General features: G+C 46.8%; 1 protein-coding gene across 17 annotated transcripts in view; it reads right to left on the reverse strand.

Annotated features, from left to right (window-relative positions):
- UBN2 (ubinuclein 2) overlaps window positions 1-23532 on the reverse strand; it is a 94434-nt gene that overhangs the window by 49777 nt on the left and 21125 nt on the right. For 9 of the 17 annotated variants that reach the window (XM_017338034.4, XM_089329679.1, XM_070071419.2 and 6 more), the window contains exons 3-7: window positions 17956-18057; window positions 8618-8755; window positions 7764-7850; window positions 7591-7694; window positions 2317-2806 (exon numbers count right to left, since the gene is read on the reverse strand). In XM_017338034.4, the coding sequence (XP_017193523.3) occupies window positions 2317-2806; window positions 7591-7694; window positions 7764-7850; window positions 8618-8755; window positions 17956-18057 (921 nt within the window). The remainder of the gene's footprint in view (window positions 1-2316; window positions 2807-7590; window positions 7695-7763; window positions 7851-8617; window positions 8756-17955; window positions 18058-23532) is intronic. The other 8 variants (XM_070071425.2, XM_070071420.2, XM_070071423.2 and 5 more) reach the window with 3 other exon arrangements.

Consider the following 23532-nt stretch of genomic DNA (forward strand, 5'->3'; position numbering starts at 1 on the left):
AAATGAAAATAAGTAAAAATAACAATTACAATCAAATAAAAATACATAGAACAAAATAAAAGAGAAAAGTTTAGGCCAATAAAAATTGTTATCCAAATGCTATCTATAAAAGAAAGAGCTAGGGGCCAGCGCTGTGGAGGAGTAGGTTAAGCATCCGCCTGCAGTGCCAGCATCCCATAACTGCACTGGTTCAAGTCCCGGCTGCTCCAGTTCCGATCCAGCTCTCTGCTGTGGCCCCTGCACCCATGTGGGAGACCCAGAGGAAGCTCCTGGATCTTGTCTTTGGATTGGGCCAGCTCTCGCTGTTGCAGCCATCTGGGGAGTGAACCAGCAGGTGGAATACCTCTTTCTCTCTCTCTTTTTTTAAGACTTTATTTGAGAGGTAGCGTTATAAACAGTGAGAGGGAGAGAGAGAGAGAGAAAGGTCTTCCATCTGTTGGTTCACTGCCCAGTTAGCCACAATGGACAGAGCTGAGCCAATCCAGAGCCAGGAGCCAGGAGCCAGGAGCTTCCTCTGGGTCTCCTGCACAGGTGCAGGGGCCCAAGGACTTGGGCCATCTTCTACTGCTTTCCCAGGCTACAGTAGAGAGCTGGATTGGAAGTGGAGCAGCTGGGACTAGAACCCTTGCCCCTATGGGATGCCAGCACCACAGGTGGATGATTAACCTACTGTGCCACAGTGGTGGCCCCAGAAGACCTCTCTTAACTCTACCTCTCAAATAGATTGAGAAAAAAAAAAAAAGTCAGGTGTCAGCATTGTGGCAAAGCAGGCAGAGCTGCTGCTGCCTGCAATGCTGGCTGCTCTGCTTCCATCCAGCTCCCTGCTAAGGCCTGGGAAAAGCAGAAGATGGTCCAAGCACCTGGGTCCTTGCTACCCATGTGGAAGACCTGGAAGAAACTCCTAGCTCCTGGCTTCGGCTTGTTTTCAGGGAGAGAACCTGAGGATGGAAGATCTCTCTCTATGTAACTCTTTCCAATAAATAAAATTTTTAAAAAATAATTGAGGAGGCCGGCGCCGCGGCTCACTAGGCTAATCCTCCGCCTAGCGGCGCCAGCACACCGGATTCTAGTCCCGGTCGGGGCGCCAGATTCTGTTGCAGTTGCCCCTCTTCCAGGCCAGCTCTCTGCTGTGGCCAGGGAGTGCAGTGGAGGATGGCCCAAGTGCTTGGGCCCTGCACCCCATGGGAGACCAGGAGAAGCACCTGGCTCCTGCTTTCGGAACAGCGCGGTGCGCCGGCCGCAGCACGCTGGCCGCAGCGGCCATTGGAGGGTGAACCAACGGCAAAGGAAGACCTTTCTCTCTGTCTCTCTCTCTCTCACTGTCCACTCTGCCTGTCAAAAAAAAAAAAAAAAAAAAAAAAAAGGAAAATAAAAAATTGAAGCAAAGATGGGAAAATCTGCACCATGCAAAAATAAAGAGACGTCTACAATTTTAACATTAAATTCAAAGTAAAAAGCACTAGTAGGAAAAAGAGTCAGCAACAGACGGCAGTCATCACGACCAGGAAGTCATCAGGAGTCCCCGTGGGAAGGCGCCCACGCCGTGTCTCGTGTACACACGTCTCAGCTCAACAACCAGAGAAGCATCTGACTCTTGCTTCCTGCTAATGCTGATTGTGGCTCAAGTGACTGGCATCCTGCTGCCCATCTGGGAGAACAAACTGCACTCCTGGCTCCTGGCGCTCGTGCCCACTGCAGCTGCTGCAGGTGACTGGGGAATGGCCCGGTGGGTGGGAGCTCTCCTCTCTTGTCTGTCTCTCAAATAAATAAATGAAATTTAAAACAAAAAAAGAATCTTATAAACAACAAAAACTAAGGCAAAAAATTACAAATAAGAGAAAAATCCTGGCAGGGCCGGCATTATGGTATCAGGTAAAGCTACCACCTGTGACACTGGCATCCCATACAGGCATGTGTTCAGGTCCCAGCTGCTCCACTTCTGATCCAGCTTCCTGTTAACACATCTGGGAAAGCAGTGAAGATGGTCCAAGAACTTGGGCCCCTGCACCCATATGAGATACCCAGACAAAGGTCTCGGCTCCTGGCTTCGGATCAGCCCAGCTCTGGCCATTGTGGCCATCTGGGAGGTGGATCAGCCGATGGAAGATCTCTCTCTCTGTCTCTCCCTCTCTCTGACTTTCAAAACATAAATAAATCTTTCAAAAAAAGAAGATCATGGATATAGTTAATTCCTTAAAGATAACATGAAAAAAAAAAAAACAGTTGTTGCTCTAAATGTGCTGGGATTGAGGATTATTAACCAGCATTTATTGCTCTTTCTATGTGATGAATGAAGAAGTTAATCATTACACTTACTACACGGAGGTCTTCAATGCGCTTTTCAAGAAGAACGGGTAGGCCCTCTGGGAGTGTAGGTGCCGCCTTGGGCATCACCTGAGAGGTGTAGGTTGGCTGGGCAGTGTTTCCATTCTCTCCCCCAGACTCAGACAGGGGGCTACCATCAGAAGCAGCATCCAGTAATCTGTCAAAATCGAAATCATCCAGCATCTCTAGGGCATTTTCAGCTTCCTGAAAGAGCTCGTGTTCATTTGTGCTAACAAAAATGGGGAGGTCTGGGTCAGCGCTGCTCAGACTCATGTCCTGGGCGTCACTCCCCAGCGCTGCAGAGGCACAGGGCGCTTTGTGCACAGGGGCGGGCACGAAGGGCACCGGGGCTTTCGGGGTAGACGCCTTCTTTAGTGCATCCTTCTCTTTCTGGAACTTTCGTATCATGGCAGCAAGAGAAAGAGAATCTTTGTAACGTTTCTTCTTCTTCTCTGACTTGTGTGAATTCAGAGCTACAACTCTGTGGAAAAAAAGGAAAAAAGTGATCAGTTAGGTTATGTGTCAATTTACGGGCTAAAGACCCATGTAAATAAGTAGGCCAGAACTAAAATAATCATCTGATAGGGGGCAGAACAAATAGTTTTCTTAATTTCTTACTAAATTATATTTTACCAATAGCATCTTGGCACAGCGCTGTGGTGCACAGGTTAGACCACTGCTTGCAACAGTTTCAAGTTCCTACTGCTCCACTCTCCATCCAGATCCCTGGGAATGCACTTGGGAAAGCAGCTGCAGGTGGCCTGAGTGCTGGGGTCCTGCCGACCCACAAGAGACACACAGCTGGAGCTCAGGGCTCCTACCCTCAGCCTGGACCAGCTCTGCCCATTGTGGCCACTGGGGAGTGACCAGGAGATGAAAGACTGATCTCTCGTTCTGTGTGTCTTTCTCTCCCTCTCTCTGTCACTCTGCCTTTCAAATAAATAAATGTTAAGAAAAAAAAAAAAAAAAGAATTAACCAAGTAAAGAAATGTACTTTTGCTGAAAACACAGCTGCCTCACAACCCTGGAACCCCAGGAGAATGATGCAATCACCTGCCAAAAACACAACACCCACCATCTCGGTCTTGAGTACTATCCACCACCACGCCATTCTTGTATATCGCATTCTGTCTGCTACAAAGACCTTCTGATCATGTGCCAACTTCCTTTCTAGGAATGGCCACGACAGGCAATCGGACAGCTTTGTACAACTATCAACAATCACCTCCTCTCCTAGGAACTAGACAGAAAGTGCTCAGTTTAGCTACCACTTCCTCTAAAAAAATTTTTAAGTATAATGGTTTAGACATTTCTATGTGTGCTAAAAAATCGAAAAGATTTTTAACACCTTAAAAGCAGGCTGGCAGTTCAGTACTGTTACACACAAGAAGGACAGCGGGGCAATGTTGTGGCACAGATGGGGCCACCACTGCACTTCACACTGGAGTAACAGTTGGAGTACCAGCAGTTTCACTTCTTTTTTTAAAAGATTTATTTATTTACTTGAAAGTAAGTTACACAGAAGAGAGAGAGAGAGAGAGAGAGAGAGAGAGAGAGAGAGAGAGGTCTTCCATCCACTGGTTCACTCCCCAGTTGACCGCAACAGCGAGCCAGGAGCCAGGAGCCTCCTCCGGGTCTTCCAAGGGAGCCCAAGGACCTGGGCCATCCTCCACTGCTGACCCAGGCTATAGCAGAGAGCTGGATTGGAAGAGCAACTGGGACTCGAACCGGCGCCCATATGGGATGCCGGCACTGCAGACGGAGGCTTCACCTGCTCTGCCACAGAGCCGGCCCCCAGTTTCACTTCTGACTCAGCTCCCTGCTAATGCGCCTGGGAGAGCAGCAGATGCCTTAAGATTTTGGGCCCCTGCACTCACACAGGAGATCTGGAAGGAGCTCGAAACTTCTGACTTCAACCTGGCCCAGCCCAGACCATTGCAGCCATCTGGGGAGGGAACGAATGGATGGAAGATCTATGTCTCTTCCTCCCTTCCGTTCCCCTTTTATATCTTAAGTAAATAAAATAAATCTTTTTTAAAGTAAATCTTAAAAAAAAAACACTATAGTAAGTCTTTCATAAATACTTGCTGAATAAATTATTGAGAATTCAATAAAAGGTAATACTTATAGCTATGTTCCCAAAGATGTCTACTTGCAAATAATGAACATTTAAAATAACTGTTAGTAACACACACATTTTTCTTACTATTAGGAGATTCTTTCATTTATTTATCTTTTAACATGTATTTGAAAGGCAGAGTTACAGAGCAAAGTGGGGGGAGGGGGAGAGGGTAGAGAGAAAGAGAGCCTGATTGGTCTTCCATCTGGCTGGGGCTAGGCTCCCACGTGTGTGCAGGAACCCAAGCACCTGGGCCATCCTCTGCTGCTCTCCCAAGTGCAACAGCAAGGAGATGGCTCAAAACTGGAGCAGCTGAGATTCCAATGAACACACGTGTGGGATGCCAGCATTGCAGGCAGAGGCTTACCGTGCTACACCAAAATGCTGGTTCCTTAACTTCTTAACAGATTAGGCCTGCACTGTGGCACAGCGCGTTATGCTGCTGCTTGTGACATTCCACACAGGAGTGATGGGCGGAGTCTCGGCTGCTCCTTACTAACGTGTTCAGGAAAACAGTGGGAAGTGGCTCAAGTCCTTGGAGCTCTGCCCTCACAAGGCAGACCAGATGGAGCTCCAGGCTCCTGGCTTCGGCCTACCCAGCCCCAGCTGTTCAGTTTTTTGGAGCGTTAACCAGTGAACAGAAGATGTCTCTCTCCTTCTCTGTCATTCTGCCATTCAAATAAATAAATCATTAAGAAAAAACTTCTTTTAAAGATTTTTATTTATTTGAAAAGTAGAGTTAGAGGGATAGAGAGGGAGTGCTCTTCCATCCGCTGGTTCACTCCCTAAATGGCTGCAATGACCAGAGCTGGGCTGATTTGAAGCCAGAAGCCAGGAGCTTCTCCCAGGTCTCTCAAGTAGCTGCAGGGGCCCAAACACTTGGGCCATTTTCCACTGCCTTCCCAGGCACAGAGGAGGAAGCTGGATCAGAAGTAGAGCAGCCTTGGCCAACGCCGTGGCTCACTAGGCTAATCCTCCACCTGTGGTGCCGGCACCCCGGGTTCTAGTCCTGGTTGGGGTGCCGGATTCTGTCCCGGTTGCTCCTCTTCCAGTCCAGCTCTCTGCTGTGGCCTGGGAGTGCAGTGGAAGATGGCCCAAGTCCTTGGGCCCTGCACACCCATGGGAGACCAGGGGAAGCACCTGACTCCTGGCTTCGGATTGGCGCGGTGCACCGGCCGCAGCGGCCATTGAGGGGTGAACCAACAGAAAAAGAAAGACCTTTCTCTCTGTCTGTCTCTCTCTCACTGTCCACTCTGTCAAAAAAAAATAAAAAATTTTAAAAATATTAAAAAAAAAAAAAAAAAAGAAGTAGAACAGCCTGGATTCGAACTGGTGCCCATATAGGAAGCCAGCACCACAGGTGGTGGCTGTACCTGCTGCGCCACAGCCCTGGCCCTAGATTAGTGACTATAACCCTATCTGATCCTATCTGATCCTATCTGTGGGAGGGGGAGAGTACCTTCCTCCACCAACTTTCGTATAGTGATAGCCCACAATCCAGATGTACTTCCCCCTCCCCTACAAAAAGAGAAAGAAAATGCAGCCTCTTACAACTATCTTTCCCTGGGCTCTGCAGATAAAGTCATAGGTAGAGGCACTGGTAATTTTTGATACAAATACTTTTTTCTGATTTAAGGCTTTTGAGAAATTCTACTTGGTTTTTAGTGGCAATATCATTACCTAAATTCACAAGCACAAAGAACAGCTTAATAAAATCAATGAAAATTTTTATATTAAAATAACTATAAATTGTTTACACATAGGCTACTGCCAATTCTCAAATCCCCAAGCACCTAAGTTTAGTGTTAGTACTAAAAGATTAACAGAGGGGCCAGCACTGTGGCATATTGGGTAAAGCTACAGCCTGCAAAGCCAACATCCCTTGTAGGTGCTGGTTTGAGTGCTGTCTGCTCCACTTCCGATCCAGTTTCCTGCTAAGGTACCTGGGAAAGCAATGGGGCATGGCTTAGGTTCTTGGGCCACCCACATGGGAGACCTAGATGAAGCTCCTGGCTTCAGACCAGACCAGCTCTGGCCATTGTGGCCATTTGGAGAGTGAACCAGCAGATGAAAGATCGCTCTCTCTCTCTCTCCTGTAAACTCTGTTTTTCAAATAAATAAATAAATCTTTTAAAAAAAGATTAAAAACAGCAAGTTTAACATTTTATACCACCTTTTCAAACTCATTCTCATTGGTGAAAAGTCACAGTGAGCGTCTCACAGATGAAAGCCTTCATGACTTAATAAATACTATAATACTAAGTTATTAGGTCATTAATATTTGAAAATGCTTTATTCCATTAAGTCCAGCTAAGCTGAATTAATTAATGATGGATGCATCTTTCTAAAAGGAGAGAAAGACTGAGACACGAGTTCCCTTATTAGGCTTCTGTTTTTTTTTTTTTAAAGATTTATCTATTCACTTGAAATGCAGAGTTACAGAGAGAGAGGGAGGAAGGTTGAGAGCAAGAGAGAGAAACAGAGATCTTCCATCCACTGGTCCACTCCCCAGATGGCCACAACAGCTGGAGCTGCACTGGTCTGCCCGGGACGTCCTCTGGGTCCCCCATGTAGGTGCAAAGGCCCAAGAACTTGGGCTATCCTCTGCTGCCTTCCCAGTCCCAGGCATACGAGAGGCAGACTGGAAGTGGAGCAGCTGGGACATGAACTGGTGTGCAATGGGACGCGAGTGTGGCAGCTGGCAGGCGCACTGCACTACGACGCAGGCCCCGGGTAGTGACTGTGACTTAGCCCAGATTTGGTGACTGTGACATACCCCAGATTAGGTGACTCTGACTTACCCAAGATTAGGTGACTGTGACTTATCCCGGGTTGGTGACTGTGACATACCCCAGATTAGGTGAATGTAACTTACCCGAGATTAGGTGGCTGTGACATACCCCAGATTAGGTGACTGTGACTTACCCCAGATTAGGTGAATGTGACATATCCCGGGTTGGTGACTGTGACATATCCCAGGTTGGTGACTATGACTTACCCCAGATTAGGTGAATGTGACATACCCCGGGTTGGTGACTGTGACTTACCCCAGATTAGGTGAATGTGACATAACCCAGATTAGGTGAATGTGACATACCCCGGGTTGGTGACTGTGACTTACCCCAGATTAGGTGACTGTAACTTACCCCAGTTGCTTGGGTACTTTTTTCCTTGGCTTCTTCTCCTTTTCCCCTTCCTCTTTCCGCTTGCGCTTCTTCATCTCAATATCATCTTCTTTTACTTTGGGAACCTGCAAAATTATTGTATTAGAATTGTTTCTTTAACAATGTGGATTCCTGGGATCTAAGAGCACTCTCACCTCTGGTTTTGATTCAGTTGTCTGGGGTAGGGCCACCCAATTTGCATTCTTAACAAACATCTGGTACAAGTCAGTCCCTGGATCACACTGCAAGAAACACTTAACTAGAGACACTGCACATTTCCCAAACACAGTGTACAAACCACAGCTCTGGGAAGATAACAGCTATTAACAAGCATTTCTAAAGCAACCTATTCTGGAAGCTTACCCAAGACTATCAGACCACATATGTATAGAGAATTAAAAAAGTAGCCGGCACCGCGGCTCACTAGGCTAATCCTCCGCCTTGCAGCGCCGGCACACCGGGTTCTAGTCCCGGTCGGGGCATGGGATTCTGTCCCGGTTGACCCTCTTCCAGGCCAGCTCTCTGCTGTGGCCAGGGAGTGCAGTGGAGGATGGCCCAAGTGCTTGGGCCCTGCACCCCATGGGAGACCAGGAAAAGCACCTGGCTCCTGCCATCGGATCAGCGCGGTGCGCCGGCCGCAGTGTGCCAGCCGCGGCGGCCATTGGAGGGTGAACCAACGGCAAAGGAAGACCTTTCTCTCTGTCTCTCTATCTCACTGTCCACTCTGCCTGTCAAAAAATAAATAAATAAATAAATAAAATAAATATAAAAAAATAAAAAGAATTTAAAAAGTTAGTTCTACTATGATATATTTACACCATACTACTATATATAGTTATACCAATTTTCCCAGAGCTACAAAATTTTAAAGTACATGATCATAGATTCATTAAATGATGGTTATCTTTTACTTTGCCTGATGTTCACAGTTGTGGTACAAGCAACATTCACAAAGTGTAGCCTATTAATTTAATGTTCTCATTACTGCTGCAATGTCAGATGAACTCACTTTGGGTGGCTTGTGCTTTTGGTTGTCTGTAACTTCTTCTTCTTCAGTGTCTGAAGCCTGGCGAAACTGCAGCGTGCCAGTATTGATATAGAAACCTCCGTATTTTGTTGTTAGAGAAGCAGGAACTAATTCATCATACTAGATATTAAAGAAAAGGTCTCGGTTATGCCGTGTCGTCTTCACCCTGCAGGTACGTCAGATAACGCATGTACCACAGCAGCATCCTCCTCAAACTCTAAGTGCAAACTCCCTGCAGCACTGGCAACCCCCGCTGCACGTGCACGGCAGCCCCTCCCAGCACTGCAGGGCTCACACGCCAGGCTCTGCACACCAGCACTGGCAACCCCCGCTGCACGTGCACGGCAGCCCCTCCCAGCACTGCAGGGCTCACACGCCAGGCTCTGCACACCAGCACTGGCAACCCCCGCTGCACGTGCACGGCAGCCCCTCCCAGCACTGCAGGGCTCACACGCCAGGCTCTGCACACCAGCACTGGCAACCCCCGCTGCACGTGCACGGCCAGCCCCTCACAGCACTGCAGGGCTCACACGGCCAGGCTCTGCACACGCAGAAGAGCAGACTGCCTAAGGGCGCCAAACAGACACAGCAGCAGCCACAAAGCCAGGCGCTGCCCCCTGGAACAGATGGATAAACCCAGGAACACACGCGTAGTGAAAGAAGCCAGGCGGAGAGAGACAAACACCAGGTATTTCATACGTGGAATCTGAAAAACTGAACTCGAAGAAGTACAGGGTGGAAGCTGGGGTACCAGAGCTGGCCTGGGTTGGGGCCAGTTAGAAAGGGAAAGAGGAGACTATGACCAATGATACCAAGTTGCAGGTAGGAGCAATAAATTCTCATTTTCTACTGCACAGAGGCATGACTACAGTTTGTACTGTTACATCACAAAATACCTAAGACAGGATTTTGAGTATTCTCACCATAAAGAAATGATGAGTTTGAGGTGATGAATTTGCAAATGAGACTGATTTGAACATTACAAAATAATGCACACACGGACTGAATCATGTTTTACCCCATAAATATGTGCAATTATTATTTGTCAATTAAAATACTTCCCCTCAAAAAGAGCCTGACAGCAATGAAAATAGTTGCAGAATAAACTTAAGAGTTTGATATATGTAAAGGAACTTTTAGAACAATCATTTAATTTATTTTTTTAAGGTTTATTTTATTTATTTGAGAGGCAGAGTTACAAAGAGAGAAAGGAGAGACAGAGAGAGACCTTCCATCTGCTGGTTCACTCCCCAAATGGCCACAACTGCAGGGGCTGGGTGAGGCTGAAGCCAGGAGCCAGGAACTTCATCCAGGTCTCCCGCATGGGCGCAGGGGCCCAGAGACTTGGGCCATCTGCTGCTGCTTTCCCAGGCCATAGCAGAGAGCTGGATGGGGCAGCCAGGACTCGAATTGGTGCACACATGGGTGACGCCATTGCAGTGCTGGCTTAACCTGTATGCCCCAGTGCAGGCTCCTCATTTAACTTCTAAAGATGTCACCTGCTACCATTGTTTTTTCCTTCCCCCTTCTATTATTCATGACAAATAATTCTGATAAGAAATTCAAACAAATTAAAACAAATGACTAAATGCCCAGATAGAGCAAATATTTCCTACCATATCATTTACATAGTTTTATTAATAAAGCAATTATAAAGAACAATAAAATCATTTTTTCATCCTAACTTTATGCTTTTTTAAATAGGGAAAGATTTTAGAACATTTAAAAGAAAAACAGCACATATGTTTTAAAAGGAGCAGAAAAATAACAGCCCAGTACAGTAAGCAACTTGAGGATCTAGAATGAGCCAGAAAGACACTTGGCTTGGAGCAAGGAATTCAAATTGTCTAAATCATATTTGTGTCATCGAGTCTGGCTTGCAATGTTTATCATTATTTCATCTGATGAAGAACAAACAGCAAACACAAAGGCCAAACTGAATCAGCACAAGTGGCCACAGAGAGAGAGAGAAGAAAAGCACCTACTTCAGCAACAGAAAGGCACCTGCTAGTTGGGGCTACCAGAACTCTATTTCTGGAGCTCTTCTCATTATATAACTAGATTTTAAGCAAGTTAGATTTTACAGGACCAGTGTTTGAGGCACAGTGGGTAAAGCTGCTGCCTGCAACTCCAGAATCCTGTATCAGAGTGTTGGTCTGCTGGCTGCTCCACTTCTGATCCAGCTTCCTGTTAACGTGCCTGGAGGTGGTGGAGGATGGCCCAAGTACTTGGGTTGCTGCCACCCTTGTGGGAGACCTGAATGGCATTCTGGTCTCCTGGCTTTCGCCTGGCACAGACCTGGCTGTTGCAGCCATTTGGGAACTAACCAGAGGACAAAAGAACTCTTCTTTCATTGTTTTTCCTTTCAAATAAATAAACAGGGGGCCAGCGCCAGGGCGCAGTAGGTTAATCCTCCACCTGCGGTGCCGGCATCCCACATGGGCGCCGGTTCTAGTCGTGGCTGCTCCTCTTACAGTCCAGCTCTCTGCTGTGGCCCAGGAGGGCAGTGGAGGATGACCTAAGTGCTTGGGCCACTGCACCCACGTGGGAGACTGGGAAGAAGCACCTGGCTCCTGGCTTCGGATCGGCGCAGCTCTGGCCATTGCAGCCATTTGGGGAGTGAACCAACGGAAGGAAGACCTCTCTCTCTGTCTCTCCCTCTCACTGTCTGTAACTCTACCTCTCAAATAAATAAATAAAATCTTTAAAAAATAAACAAATAAATCTTTAAAAAATGTTAACTTTTAAGGAAAACTCTTTGTCATGGGCGAGGACTATTCATATCCTACTATCTATTATAAGACTATCAAGACTAATTACAAAAATCGTGATTTTTTTTTAATCTGTTTCCTTTGAAATTATACGGAGAATGGAAAAAGAAACAATGCCCAGTTTAACCATACTGAATTAAAAAGAAATGAAATGGGGCTGGCACTGCGATGTAATGGGTAAAGCTGCCTCCTGCAGTGCCAGGATCCCATATGGGCACCAGTTCAAGACCCAGCTTCCGATCCAGCTCTGCTACAGCCTGGGAAAGCAGTAGAAGATGGCCCAAGTCCTTGAGCCCCTGCATCCACGTGGCAGACGTGGAGGAAGCTCCTGGCTCCTGGCTTCGGATCAGCTCAGCTCGTTGCTGCAGCCAACTGGGGAGTGAACCATTGGATGGAAGACCTCTCTCTCTCTCTCTCTCTCTCTCTCTGCCCTTCGTTCTCTCTGTGTGTAACTCTTTCAAATAAATAAATCTTTAAAAAGAAATGAAAATAAGGATATGAACTCATGCCTACTGTTCTGCTAGGTACACTACTATAAAGATCGCTGAGGATCGTACGTGTGAGCAGTGAAGGGTAGCAGTGAGAAGGTTTCAGAGTCTTTGAGAATATGCAACTGTGGTGAGATACATCTCTGTGTATACATCTGCATAATGCATTATAACTGTCAATACTTCTTCTTAAGAATATCATTTCATGGTCTCATGATGCCATCACTAGGCAAGCAAAGTCACTAGGAAAGTCAGTGTCATTTCATTAGTGAGAACCAAGTGAGGACCTTGCTGAAGCAACTTCCTGTTCGTGGCCATCACTGGCTGCGCACCTAACACCAGGCAGCTCCTTCAGATGAGAAGCTCACTTATCACCAGACATACGGGGCAATTTCTTCTCTATCAGAACGCTTCAGGAAAACAAATTCTGTGACTACTGAATTTAGTCATTTTAAGTAAAATGTGTTGAGAGGGAACGGCACTGAACTGCAGAGGCCACGGCTCTACTTCCCACGCAGCTGAGTTGTAAGCAGGCAGAGTACCACCCAGATTCTACTCACGCCTAGCATCACCACTGATTATCCTCAAAGCACTTTCAGCCCTCTTAACTTGGCAGTACAAATCTAAAACTAAAAATGACCTTCAAGAGCACTTATTTTCAGGTATTTTAACAGTAACTAGTCAATGACTCTGAACATTAATCAGAATCACATTACTCTCACCCTCTATCAAATAACTGAACACGGAAAGCTGTGTGACCCTCTCAGAAGAGAGCTGAGCGCCTGGCAGCCCAGCGGGCCACGCTCCAGCTATTACGTCTCAGGTGCACCAGGAGCCTTCCGATAAGGCAGGACACGCCAGGAGTCGCCTCATCTTTCCCAATCCTGAAGGTCAGAGAAGCGATGTCCTAACAGTTCCCAGTCCCCAGCGTACTCCTGGCCTCTTCTGCCGCTCTACGGAGTGAGCCGACTGAGCCCCGCTGCGGACTCCGCGGGCCAGCAGCCCCACAGAACTCCCTGATTTCGATGTGAGGCCTCCTTCCTGGTTTCTCAGTCTCAGGATTCTGCCCAGTCTGGAACAAGGAAGGGGTAGGGGTGGTATGCCACGCTCCGCCCACCAATACCACATGCACACCAAAGCTTACTGACAATACAAGTTAGCAGAAACAAGAATATTTGGGGGCCGGCGCCGCGGCTCACTAGGCTAATCCTCCGCCTAGCGGCGCCGGCACATCGGGTTCTAGTCCCGGTCAGGGCGCTGGATTCTGTCCCGGTTGCCCCTCTTCCAGGCCAGCCCTCTGCTGTGGCCAGGGAGTGCAGTGGAGGATGGCCCAGGTGCTTGGGCCCTGCACCCCATGGGAGACCAGGAAAAGCACCTGGCTCCTGGCTCCTGCCATCGGATCAGCGCGGTGCGCCGGCCACAGCGCGCCGGCCGCGGCGGCCATTGGAGGGTGAACCAACGGCAAAGGAAGACCTTTCTCTCTGTCTCTCTCTCTCACTGTCCACTCTGCCTGTCAAAAAAAATAAAAATAAAAATAAATAAATAAATAAATAAATAATGCAATCAATGCATAGATACACTTAATTCTTTCAAATTTTTTTTAAAAAGAGATTTATTTATTTATTTGAAAGTCAGAGTTACACAGAGAGAGGAGAGGCAGAGAGAGAGAGAGAGGTCTTCCTTCCGATGGTTCACTCCCAACTGGCTGCAACTGCCGGAGCTGAGCTGATCCGAAGCCAGGAGCCAAGAGTTTCTTCTGGGTCTCCTACGCGGGTGCAGGGCCCAGGGACTTGGGCCATCTTCTACGGCAATCCCAAGCCATAGCAGAGAGCTAGATTGGAAGTGGAGAACTGGGTCTTGAACCGGCGCCCTTATGGGATGCCAGCGCTTCAGGCCAGGGCGTTAACCCGCTGTGCCACAGTGCTGGCCCACTCAATTATTTCTAAGCACATAAAACTGTACACAGTTCAGATGCCCATCAAAAGGGATTAAATAAAGTATACAATTTAGGTGCGTTCCCTAATAGTTACTACAAGAAATATGTCTACACGCTAATACATAAATACTACTGGAACACAATATTTTTTAATAGAAAAGCAATGTTTTAAACCAAGATTCAGGAGTGGGTGTTTGGCCTAGTAGTTAAGACGTCCTGTCCCGCCGGCGCCATGCCTCACTTGGTTAATCCTCCACCTGCGGTGCTGGCATCCCATATGGGCCCTGGGTTCTAATCCTGGTTGGGGCGCTAGTTTGTCCCGGTTGCTCCTCTTCCAGTCAAGCTCTCTGCTGTGGCCCAGGAGGGCAGTGGAGGATGGCTCAAGTGCTTGGGCCCTGCACCCGCATGGGAGACAGGGAGGAAGCACACTGGCTCCTGGCTTCGGATCAGCGTAGCTCTGGCCGTAGCGGCCATTTGGGGGGTGAACCAACAGAGAGAAGAGCTTTCTCTCTGTCTCTCTCTCTGTCTTAAAAAAAAAAATAAAAAATAAAAAAATAAAAAAAAGCCCTGTCCCCTACTGCAGGGCTGGGTCCAGTAACAGCTCTGCTTCCAACTCCAGCTTCCTGCTAACTTGAGCCCTGGGAGAGTGGGGGTGGTCCCGGCCACTCCTGTGAGGTTCTGGATGGAGTTCCTGACTCCTGGTTTTGGTCCCAGCCAGGGTCTATTATAGACGCCAGGGGAGTAAAGCAGTGAATTGACATATATCCTCTATCAAATAAGTTATTAAAATTTAAAAAAAATACAGACTTTGGTTGCACTGGTGTTAATTGTTTAAAAAGTACACACAGGCTGTATGCTTACTATATATGGAAATTTCTAGATAACTATACAAGATGCTTAACAGAGTTTCCTACTGCTTTCTTTTATAAGATTTATTTATTGGAGCTGGTGATGTGGCGTAGCCAGTAAAGCTGCTTCCTGCAGTGCTGGCATCCCATGTCGGCAACGGTTCAAATCCCGGCTGCTCCACTTCCAATTCAACTCTCTGCTGTGGCCTGGGAAAGCATAGAAGATGGCCCAAATCCATGGGCATCTGCACCCATGTGGGAGACCTGGAAGCTCCTGGCTCCTGGCTCCTGGCTTCGGATCGGCCCAGCTCTGGCTGTCGCAGCCTTCTGGGAAGTGAACAAGCGGATGGACGACCTCTCTCTGCCTCTGCCTCTTAAATAAATAAATAAATCTTTATAAAAAATTTATTTTTTGGGGGGAAAGATTCAAAATATGTCTTTAATAATATGCATCAGATTGAAATAATGGTCTTTAGCCCATGTCAAAATATATGCCTGAGATTCTGGTGCAAAGCCGGGTGACTATAGATAATACTAATGGTCTGGGGACCAGCGCTGTGGCGCAGTGGGTTGGCGCCCTGGCCTGAAGTGCTGGCATCCCATGTGGGTGCTAGTTCTAGTCCTGGCTGCTCCTCTTCCAATCCAGCTCTTTGCTATGGCCTGGGAAAGCAGTAGAAGCAGTAGAAGAAGTCCTTGGGCTCCTGCACCCACGTGGGAGACTGGAGGAAGCTCCTGGCTCTGGCTTCAGATCGGCACAGTTCTGTCATTGTGCTCATCTGGGGAGTGAACCAGCGGATGGAAGACTTCTCTCTCTCTGTCTCTACCTCTCTCTGTAACTGTCTTTCAAATAAATGAAATAAATGTTTGAAAAAAAAATACTAATGGTCTGTATATTTTTCTTTGCTTTTTTTTTTTTAAAGATTTATTTATTTGAAAGGCAGAGTTACAAAGAGGCAGAGGCAGAACGAGAGAGAGAGAGATAGAGAGAGAGAAAGCCTTCCATCCTCCAATTCACTTCCCCAAAGGGTTGCAATGGCCAGAGCTGGGCTGATCCAAAGCCAGGAGCCAGGAGCTTCCTCAGGGTCTCCCACATGGGTGCAGGGGCCCAAGCACTTACGCCATCTTCTACTGCTATCCCAGGCCATAGCAGAGAGCTGGATGTGAAGTGGAGCAGCCAGGACTTGAACCAGCACCCACATGGGATGCTGGCACTATAGGTGGCAGCTTTACCTACTACACCCCAGCACCTGCCCCCTACATATTGTTCTATAAAAAAGTAGAAGATAGGATTTTGTGGGTTTTTACTACACAGAGTGTTAAATTCTTGAGCAGATAAATACATCTACCCCCACTGGACACTTTACAATATGGACATGTAACAGAACATCACATGGTACCCATAAATACAAAAAATTTGTATGTAAATTTTTCAAAAAAAGGCTTTAAAGGAACTTAACTTAAAAATACAAGTAAGTACAGTTCTTTGAGCATTTTCTATATCCTAGGCAATTTGTATGACTTGCAATTAGCTGAGACTTATTTTTAAATAAATAAATAAATAAATAAATAGAGTTAACAGAGAATATTCCATCTTCTGGTTTACTCTAACAGCCCAGGCTGAAGCCAGGAACCTAGAACTCCATCCTGGTCTCCTACGGGGTGTCAGAGGCCTAAGCACTTGGGCCATCCTGCTGCTGCTTTCCCAGGCACATTGGCAGAGAGCTGGATAGAAGTGGAACAGCCAGGACTTGAACTGGTGCCCATACGGGGTGCCAGTGTCGCAGGTGGTGGCTTCACCCGTGCCATAATGCTTGCCCCCAGTGTGTACCTCCTGACAGCGAGGCCTTGGGGTGCTTAATCCACTTCATGACCAGCTTATGCTTCCTTCTGTTCTACCACTGCATATACTAATTTTGTAAATAAGAAAAAAGAACGTGAAAAATTAAACAAAAGCACCCCCAACACAAAAAGCTCTGGCTTAGGCCTCTCCTCCAGAAATTCTAATTCAGTAAGTCTCAGTTAAGTAAAACAAACCAGGGGTAGTGCTGTGGTATAGTGGGCTAAGCTGCCACCTGTGATGCCAGCATCCCCTAAGGGTGCCAGTCCAAGTCCCGGCTGCTCCACTTCCAACCCAGCTTCCTGCTAATGCACCTGGGAAAGCCGCGGAACATGGCTCAAGTGCTTGGGCCCTTGCCACTCATGTGGGAAAGCCATTGAAAGCTTCGGGTTCCCGGCTTCAGTGGGCCCAACCCTGACTGTAGCTGCCATCTGGGGAGTGAACCCGTGGATGGAAGACCTCTCTCCCTGTCTCTGCAATTCTGCCTTTCAAGTAAATAAAAAATAAATTTAAAAAAAAAGGGGGGGGGGGAGGGGAACCATCTACTGGTTAACTCCCTCACAAGCGCCCACAATGGCAGGGTGTGAGCCAGCCTAATGTTAGGACCCAGGAACTCAATCCAATCTCCCAGGTGGGTGGCAGGAACCTAACTACTTCAGCCATCCCTGCTGTCTCCCAGGCAGGAAGCTGGAATCGACAGCAAAGCCAGACTGAAATCCAGGCTCTCCAATACGGGATATGAGTTTTCCAATTGATGGCTGAACCATTAAGTCAACTATCTGCCCCATGAAAATGATCAGCGAAAGAACTTCAAGCGATATTTCAGAAACTAGCAGGGAGCACCGTGAATTGAGACTAAGTCGAACAGGACCAGCAAACCATGGTCACCAGCCAGACCCAGCCTGCCAGTTTGCTATCATACACCGTGCAACCGAAGAACGGGTTTTTATATTTTCTATACGGTTGGGAGAAAAAAATCAAAACAGAATTAGTATTTCATGACACATGAAAATTACAGCTTAAATTTCCAAGTCCACAAATAAAGCTTCATTGTAACAGTCACTATTACTACTGTAGACAACTGCTCTCCTGCTACAACCTGAGTCCAGGGCGCAGCTGTGGCCAAGACCGTGTGGTCCACAAAATCCAAACCATTTACAATGTGACTCTTTACAGAAACAGAGTTTGCCAAAACTTGTTCTAGTACAACAATGTAATAGTGATAACTATGGAATAAGGACTATGGCCACTATCGAGTAACTGAACATGAAATTTTACACATGCGGTATTCTTTTTTAAATAATCAAAAAAATAAATAAATAAAAAGCAGTGAGCTTGGCTTTCAAAAGCACACATAAAAACATTCACTGTCTACTTTACCCACGATTCTACCCCAAAGAAACAAAGAATTTGCTGCCATATTAAAGATACATTACTCACAGCCTCTGAGTTATCAATAAATGGATCTGTCTCATCATAGCCAAAGCCTATATCAATTAAATCTTGTAGCCGATCCTTCCGGTGCTTACGGGGTTTCCCACCCTGCAAAGAACAGATACATTAGGCTATTCAGTACTCATACTGTTTCCAGAAGTCACAAAAGACCTGTTGGAAGAATTCAAGTAACTTCTGTAGGTAATCCCCCTCCAGGGTGGCAGTTACACTCTACTTCAGGGAGGACAAAGTAACTCCAGGGGAAACCTGGCACTACCTAAGCCAGGTGGCCAGAGTGAACGCAAACCCAAGGTCATGTGGACAGCATGCATCCTTGCTGTAATGGGACAAAAGCTGCACTTGACCTCTGTGGCCGCCTCTCAAAAGCCTAAAACCAGGGAGAAAACATCAGAGAGACCCAAACAGATGGCATTCTACAAAATAAGCAACTAGTATCCTTCAAAGCTCAAGATTATCAAAAACCATCACCACCACCAACAGTAACAACAAACCTTGGAAAACTGTCCGACAAAGAATACATAATGACAGGAAGTGAAAAAAGACACTGGGGGACAGTAGTAACATCCAAAGTGTAGAGTTTATGTAAGTTACCAATGTTGGCTCCTTGGTTGTAACAAAGTACTACATGAACACACAATGTTAACAATAGGGAAAAGTTGGTAGGGCTGTATGAGAGCTCTTTTACCACCTTTGCTATTTCTCTGTAAATATAAAATTTCTGTAAATGTAAAATCTTTTTAAAATTACTTTACACATCTTTCAAAATTTGATTTCATTTTATTTGAAAGGTAAACGAAGAAAGAGAGAGAGATCTTCCAACTGCTGGCTCAGTCAGCAAATGCCTTCAACAGCCAGTACTGGGCCAGGCCAAAGCCAGGAGCCCAAGACTCCAGACAGGTCTCCTGCGTGGGTGGCAGGAACCCAGGATCTCGAGCCGTCACCTGCACTAATAGGAAGCTGGATCAGCAGCAGAGAAGGGATCATGCATCCTAAGCAGCAACTTGACTACTGAACCAAATGCCCAGCCCAGGTGCTTTATCCAGGTCTCCTGTGTAGGTTCAGGACCCAAGTACCTGGGCCATCATTCTCTGCTTCCCAAGCACATTAGCAGGGAGCTGTATAGGAAGTGGAGCATCCAGGACTTGAACTGATCCCCACATGGGATGCCAGCATCACAGGAGGAGGCTTAGCCCATTACACCACAATGCCAGCTCCCTGGAAGATCTCTATCTTTCCCTCCCTCTCTGTCACTCTGCCTTTCAAATAAATAAAATAAATCTTAAAAAAAGATTTTTTTTAATGTGAGAAATTCTGTTTCCAAGGAACCTACATGGATAATCTTCTCAACAAATTTCCTGAGCCACCTACTATGTGTCAGCTTTTCTGGATTTTGCAGTATTGTACAAAGGAGGGAGGTTAATCAACAGCTATAAACAGTTACAGAAAGTAGAAAGGGTAGGCTGACGTGGTGCAGCATCGGGTCGAGTCCCACCTGCTCCACTTCCAAACCAGCTCCCTGCTAATGAGCCTGGAATAGCAGCGGAAGATGGCTTAAGCGCTTGGGCTCCTGCACCCATGAGGGAGTCCCAGAGGAAGCTCCTAGCTCCTGGCTTCAGTCTGGCCCAGTCCTGGCTGTTCCCACCATTTGGGGAATGAACCAGCGGATGGAAGACTTTGCCTCTGCCTCTGCCTCTCCCTCTCTGTAATTCCACCTTTCAAATAAATAAATAAATCTTCAAAAAAATTATAGCAAATGATGATATTATTTGGAGGAGCTGAATCTCCTGTATATTACTGTTGCAAATGGCCATATAATGATAAAGGCCACTTTGAAAAATAGTTTGAGCCGGCGCCGTGGCTCAATAGGCTAATCCTCCACCTTGCGGCGCCAGCACACCGGGTTCGAGTCCCGGTCGGGGCGCCGGATTCTGTCCCGGTTGCCCCTCTTCCAGGCCAGCTCTCTGCTATGGCCAGGGAGTGCAGTGGAGGATGGCCCAGGTGCTTGGGCCCTGCACCCCATGGGAGACCAGGAAAAGCACCTGGCTCCTGGCTCCTGCCAGGATCAGCGCGGTGCGCCGGCTGCAGCGGCGGCCATTGGAGGGTGAACCAACGGCAAAAAGGAAGACCTTTCTCTCTCTGTCTCTCTCTCTCACTGTCCACTCTGCCTGTCAAAAAAAAAAAAAAAAGGAAAAATAGTTTGGTAGTTTCTTATAAACACACAGATAGCATACGACCTAACAATCCAACTCACATGTACTCAAGAGAAACAAAAATGGATGTTCTTACAAAGGCTTCTTACTCTAACATTTAGAGCAGTTCTACTCATAACAGTGAAAAACTGGACACCACCCAATACCCGTCTTCTGGCAACTGGATAAACGATTGTGATGCAAAATCCACATGGCGTACATTACTACTCAGCAGTGAGATGGAAGAACTTCTGCCACCAGCACCTCATGGATTCAGAAGGCTGACACAGAAGATGTAAGAGTCCACTTACAGGAAACACTGGCAAAAGCACACACAGACACACACACACACACACACAGGAAGAGGAAGAAACGACAGGCTGCCTGTGGCTGGGGTGCAGGGAGAGGCCTGGGTGCCGATGAACAAGGCTCTCTCAGTTCTTCTCTGATATGTCTGCCTGGCTGTCAGGTGTACTTTTCATTCAACTGTACTTCAAAAAAAAAAAAAAAAAAAAAAAAACAAGGGAACTTTGTAGAGGTCTGAGACTGCTCCATATCATGACTGGTAGGGGCGACAGGATTCAATACACGTGTTGCATTCACCATTGTAACTGACAATGGGTGGTTTGTATTTACTTAAATTACACCTCAATAATGCCGACGTTAAAAGCCCCTCTTTATTATTGCCATTTCAAGTCTCTTCCCTCCAAACGTGTGCTCTTATGATTATTCTCATCCACAGCTTTCTTTCCATTCCAAATGCCAATGCTAGGACACTTCTCACCTAAATGCACTGAGTGCCTCACTCAGGCTCTCTTCCCTTGCATTTGTCCTGCATGATACCACTTAGTTAATAGTTCTAAAATACCACACAGTGTCATTCCCCTGCTTGGAATGCTTCAGTTGTATCCTAATATTGTAATTCAAGGGCTGGCATTGTGCGGGAGGGTAAGGTCACCGCCCGGAATGCCAGCATCGTATGGGCATTGGCCCGCGTGCTGGCTGCTCCACTTCCAATGCAGCTCCCTGCAGAAGGCCTGGGAAAGCAGTAGAAGACCGCCCAAGTGCTTGAGCACCTGCACCCACGTGGAAGACCCAAAAGAAGCTCCTGGCTCCTGGCTCCAGCCTGGCCCAGTCCTGGTGTTGGGACCATCTGGGGAGTGAACCAACCAGTAAAAGATTCGCTCTATAATTCTGCTTTTCAAAAAATAAATAAATCTTTTTTTAAAAAGAGAGAATTCTGATAAATTCTTTAAAAAGTGATAATTCAAAACCCTTGATATGGTACCAATTAAATGCTTTCTACAAGTTGAATGAAATACCTTTCCACTTTTTTTCTTAGTTTTCCAACATAAACTAACCTGCTCCTCCCACCCTTCAATGCTCAGATGTTTTTTGCTTCTTTGTTCTTGCATTTTTATTTATTTAAATAAATATCCTTGCTGGCGCCGCAGCTCACTAGGCTAATCCTCCGCCTAGCGGCGCCAGCACACCGGGTTCTAGTCCCGGTCAGGGCGCCGGATTCTGTCCTGGTTGCCCCTCTTCCAGGCCAGCTCTCTGCTGTGGCCAGGGAGTGCAGTGGAGGATGGCCCAGGTGCTTGGGCCCTGCACCCCATGGGAGACCAGGAAAAGCACCTGGCTCCTGGCTCCTGCCATCGGATCAGCGCGGTGCGCCGGCCGCAGCGCGCCGGCCGCGGCGGCCATTGGAGGGTGAACCAACGGCAAAGGAAGACCTTTCTCTCTGTCTCTCTCTCACTGTCCACTCTGCCTGTCAATAAATAAATAAATAAATAAATATCCTTGTATCCTTTGTTTTAATCCCTTATCCAAGATGCTTCCTAATTAAAGTCACAATGATATTTCTGCCCTCCTAATATATTTTTGGTCTAGTCACAACTAGCTGCCTTCAGGCTTTCCTGGGAGAAACTAAAACATCAAACAAGTTCTGTTATAGCAGGCATAATCAGACACGGGCAAAAGTACTAAGTGTGGATAACTCCAGAGCTCCAGGACATCTACGCGAGATAAGACTGCTAGTTTGTTGCCAACAGAAATCATGACTGTTCTTAATAGTTCTGTGTCCATAGTCTAATACAGGCATTAAAGTACCAAGTACTGCAAAGTGTGAATCTTACAGATCAAACAAAACAGCTGACGTTTACTTGATTATAATAGTAGTATTCTGACCAAAATGTCTCCCAAAAGTGATCTTTCAAGTATAAGATCTGCATTAAGCACATCAATTATAGACTATCAGTGATAAAAGTATAAATTACATAAGCCATTGAGGCTGGCACTGTGGTGCAGGGGGTTAAGCTGCCACCTGATAGACTAGCATCCAATACGGACAATGGTTTGAGTCCCGGCTGCTCCACTTCTGATCCAGCTCCCAAACACCCATGTGGGAGACTCGGATGAAGGTCCTGACTCCTGGCTTTTATCTGGCTCAGTCCTGGCCACTGTAGCCATTTGGATACTGAATCAGTGGATGGAAGACTTCTCTCTGCCTCTGCCTCTTTTTCTCTGTAACTTCACTTTTCAAATAAATAAATAAATCTTTCAAATAAATTAAATTTTTAAAAAATAAATAAAATATGACATATTCATTGTTAACAGCCGTTTAAAAACAAGATGGGAGGAGCACTGTGGTGCAATGGGTAAAGCCCTGCCTCAATGTCAACATCCTCTACGGGCACCAGTTTGAGACACGGCCATTCAGCTTCAGATCCAGCGTCTCGCTAATTCACCTGAGAAAGTAGCAGAGACCTGATGGCTACTGGCCTCACCTGCCCCACCTCAGCTGTTGCAGTCATTTAGGGAGTGAACCAGCAGATGGAAAATTGATGTCTTTCGCTTTCCCTCTACTTTTCAAATATATTAATATTTTTTAAAAAGGCAGTTTACCAAATATTACATACAGTTCAGGTGATCTATAGAAAAGATAATTATCAATGTTACTAAGTTTTGAAAGGGTGCTCAATCTAACTGGTAATCATGGAGACAATACTGAAATAACAGTACTGGCAGCTGACACTGTGGCAAAGGAGGGACAGCAGCCACCAGTGACAACAGCAGCCCACATGGGCGCCATTTCAAGACCTGGCTGCTTCACTTCCGATCCAGCTCCCTGCTAGTGCACCTGGGAAAGCAGGCCAGGAGGATGGCCCAAGTGCTTGGGCCCCTACACCCACATGGGGGACCTGGAAGAAGCTCCTGACTCCTGGCTTCAGCCTGGCCTAGCCCCAGCTGTTGGAGTCATTTAGGGAGCGAAATCAGCAAATGGAAAAGCTCTCTGTCTCTCCATCTCTCTCTCTGTAACTTTTTTTTTTTTTTTTGACAGGCAGAGTGGACAGTGAGAGAGAGAGAGAGAGAG

Source organism: Oryctolagus cuniculus, chromosome 3, assembly GCF_051225735.1.
Source record: "Oryctolagus cuniculus isolate XC-2025 breed Fujian yellow rabbit chromosome 3, ASM5122573v1, whole genome shotgun sequence".
NCBI classification, from domain to species: domain Eukaryota; kingdom Metazoa; phylum Chordata; class Mammalia; order Lagomorpha; family Leporidae; genus Oryctolagus; species Oryctolagus cuniculus.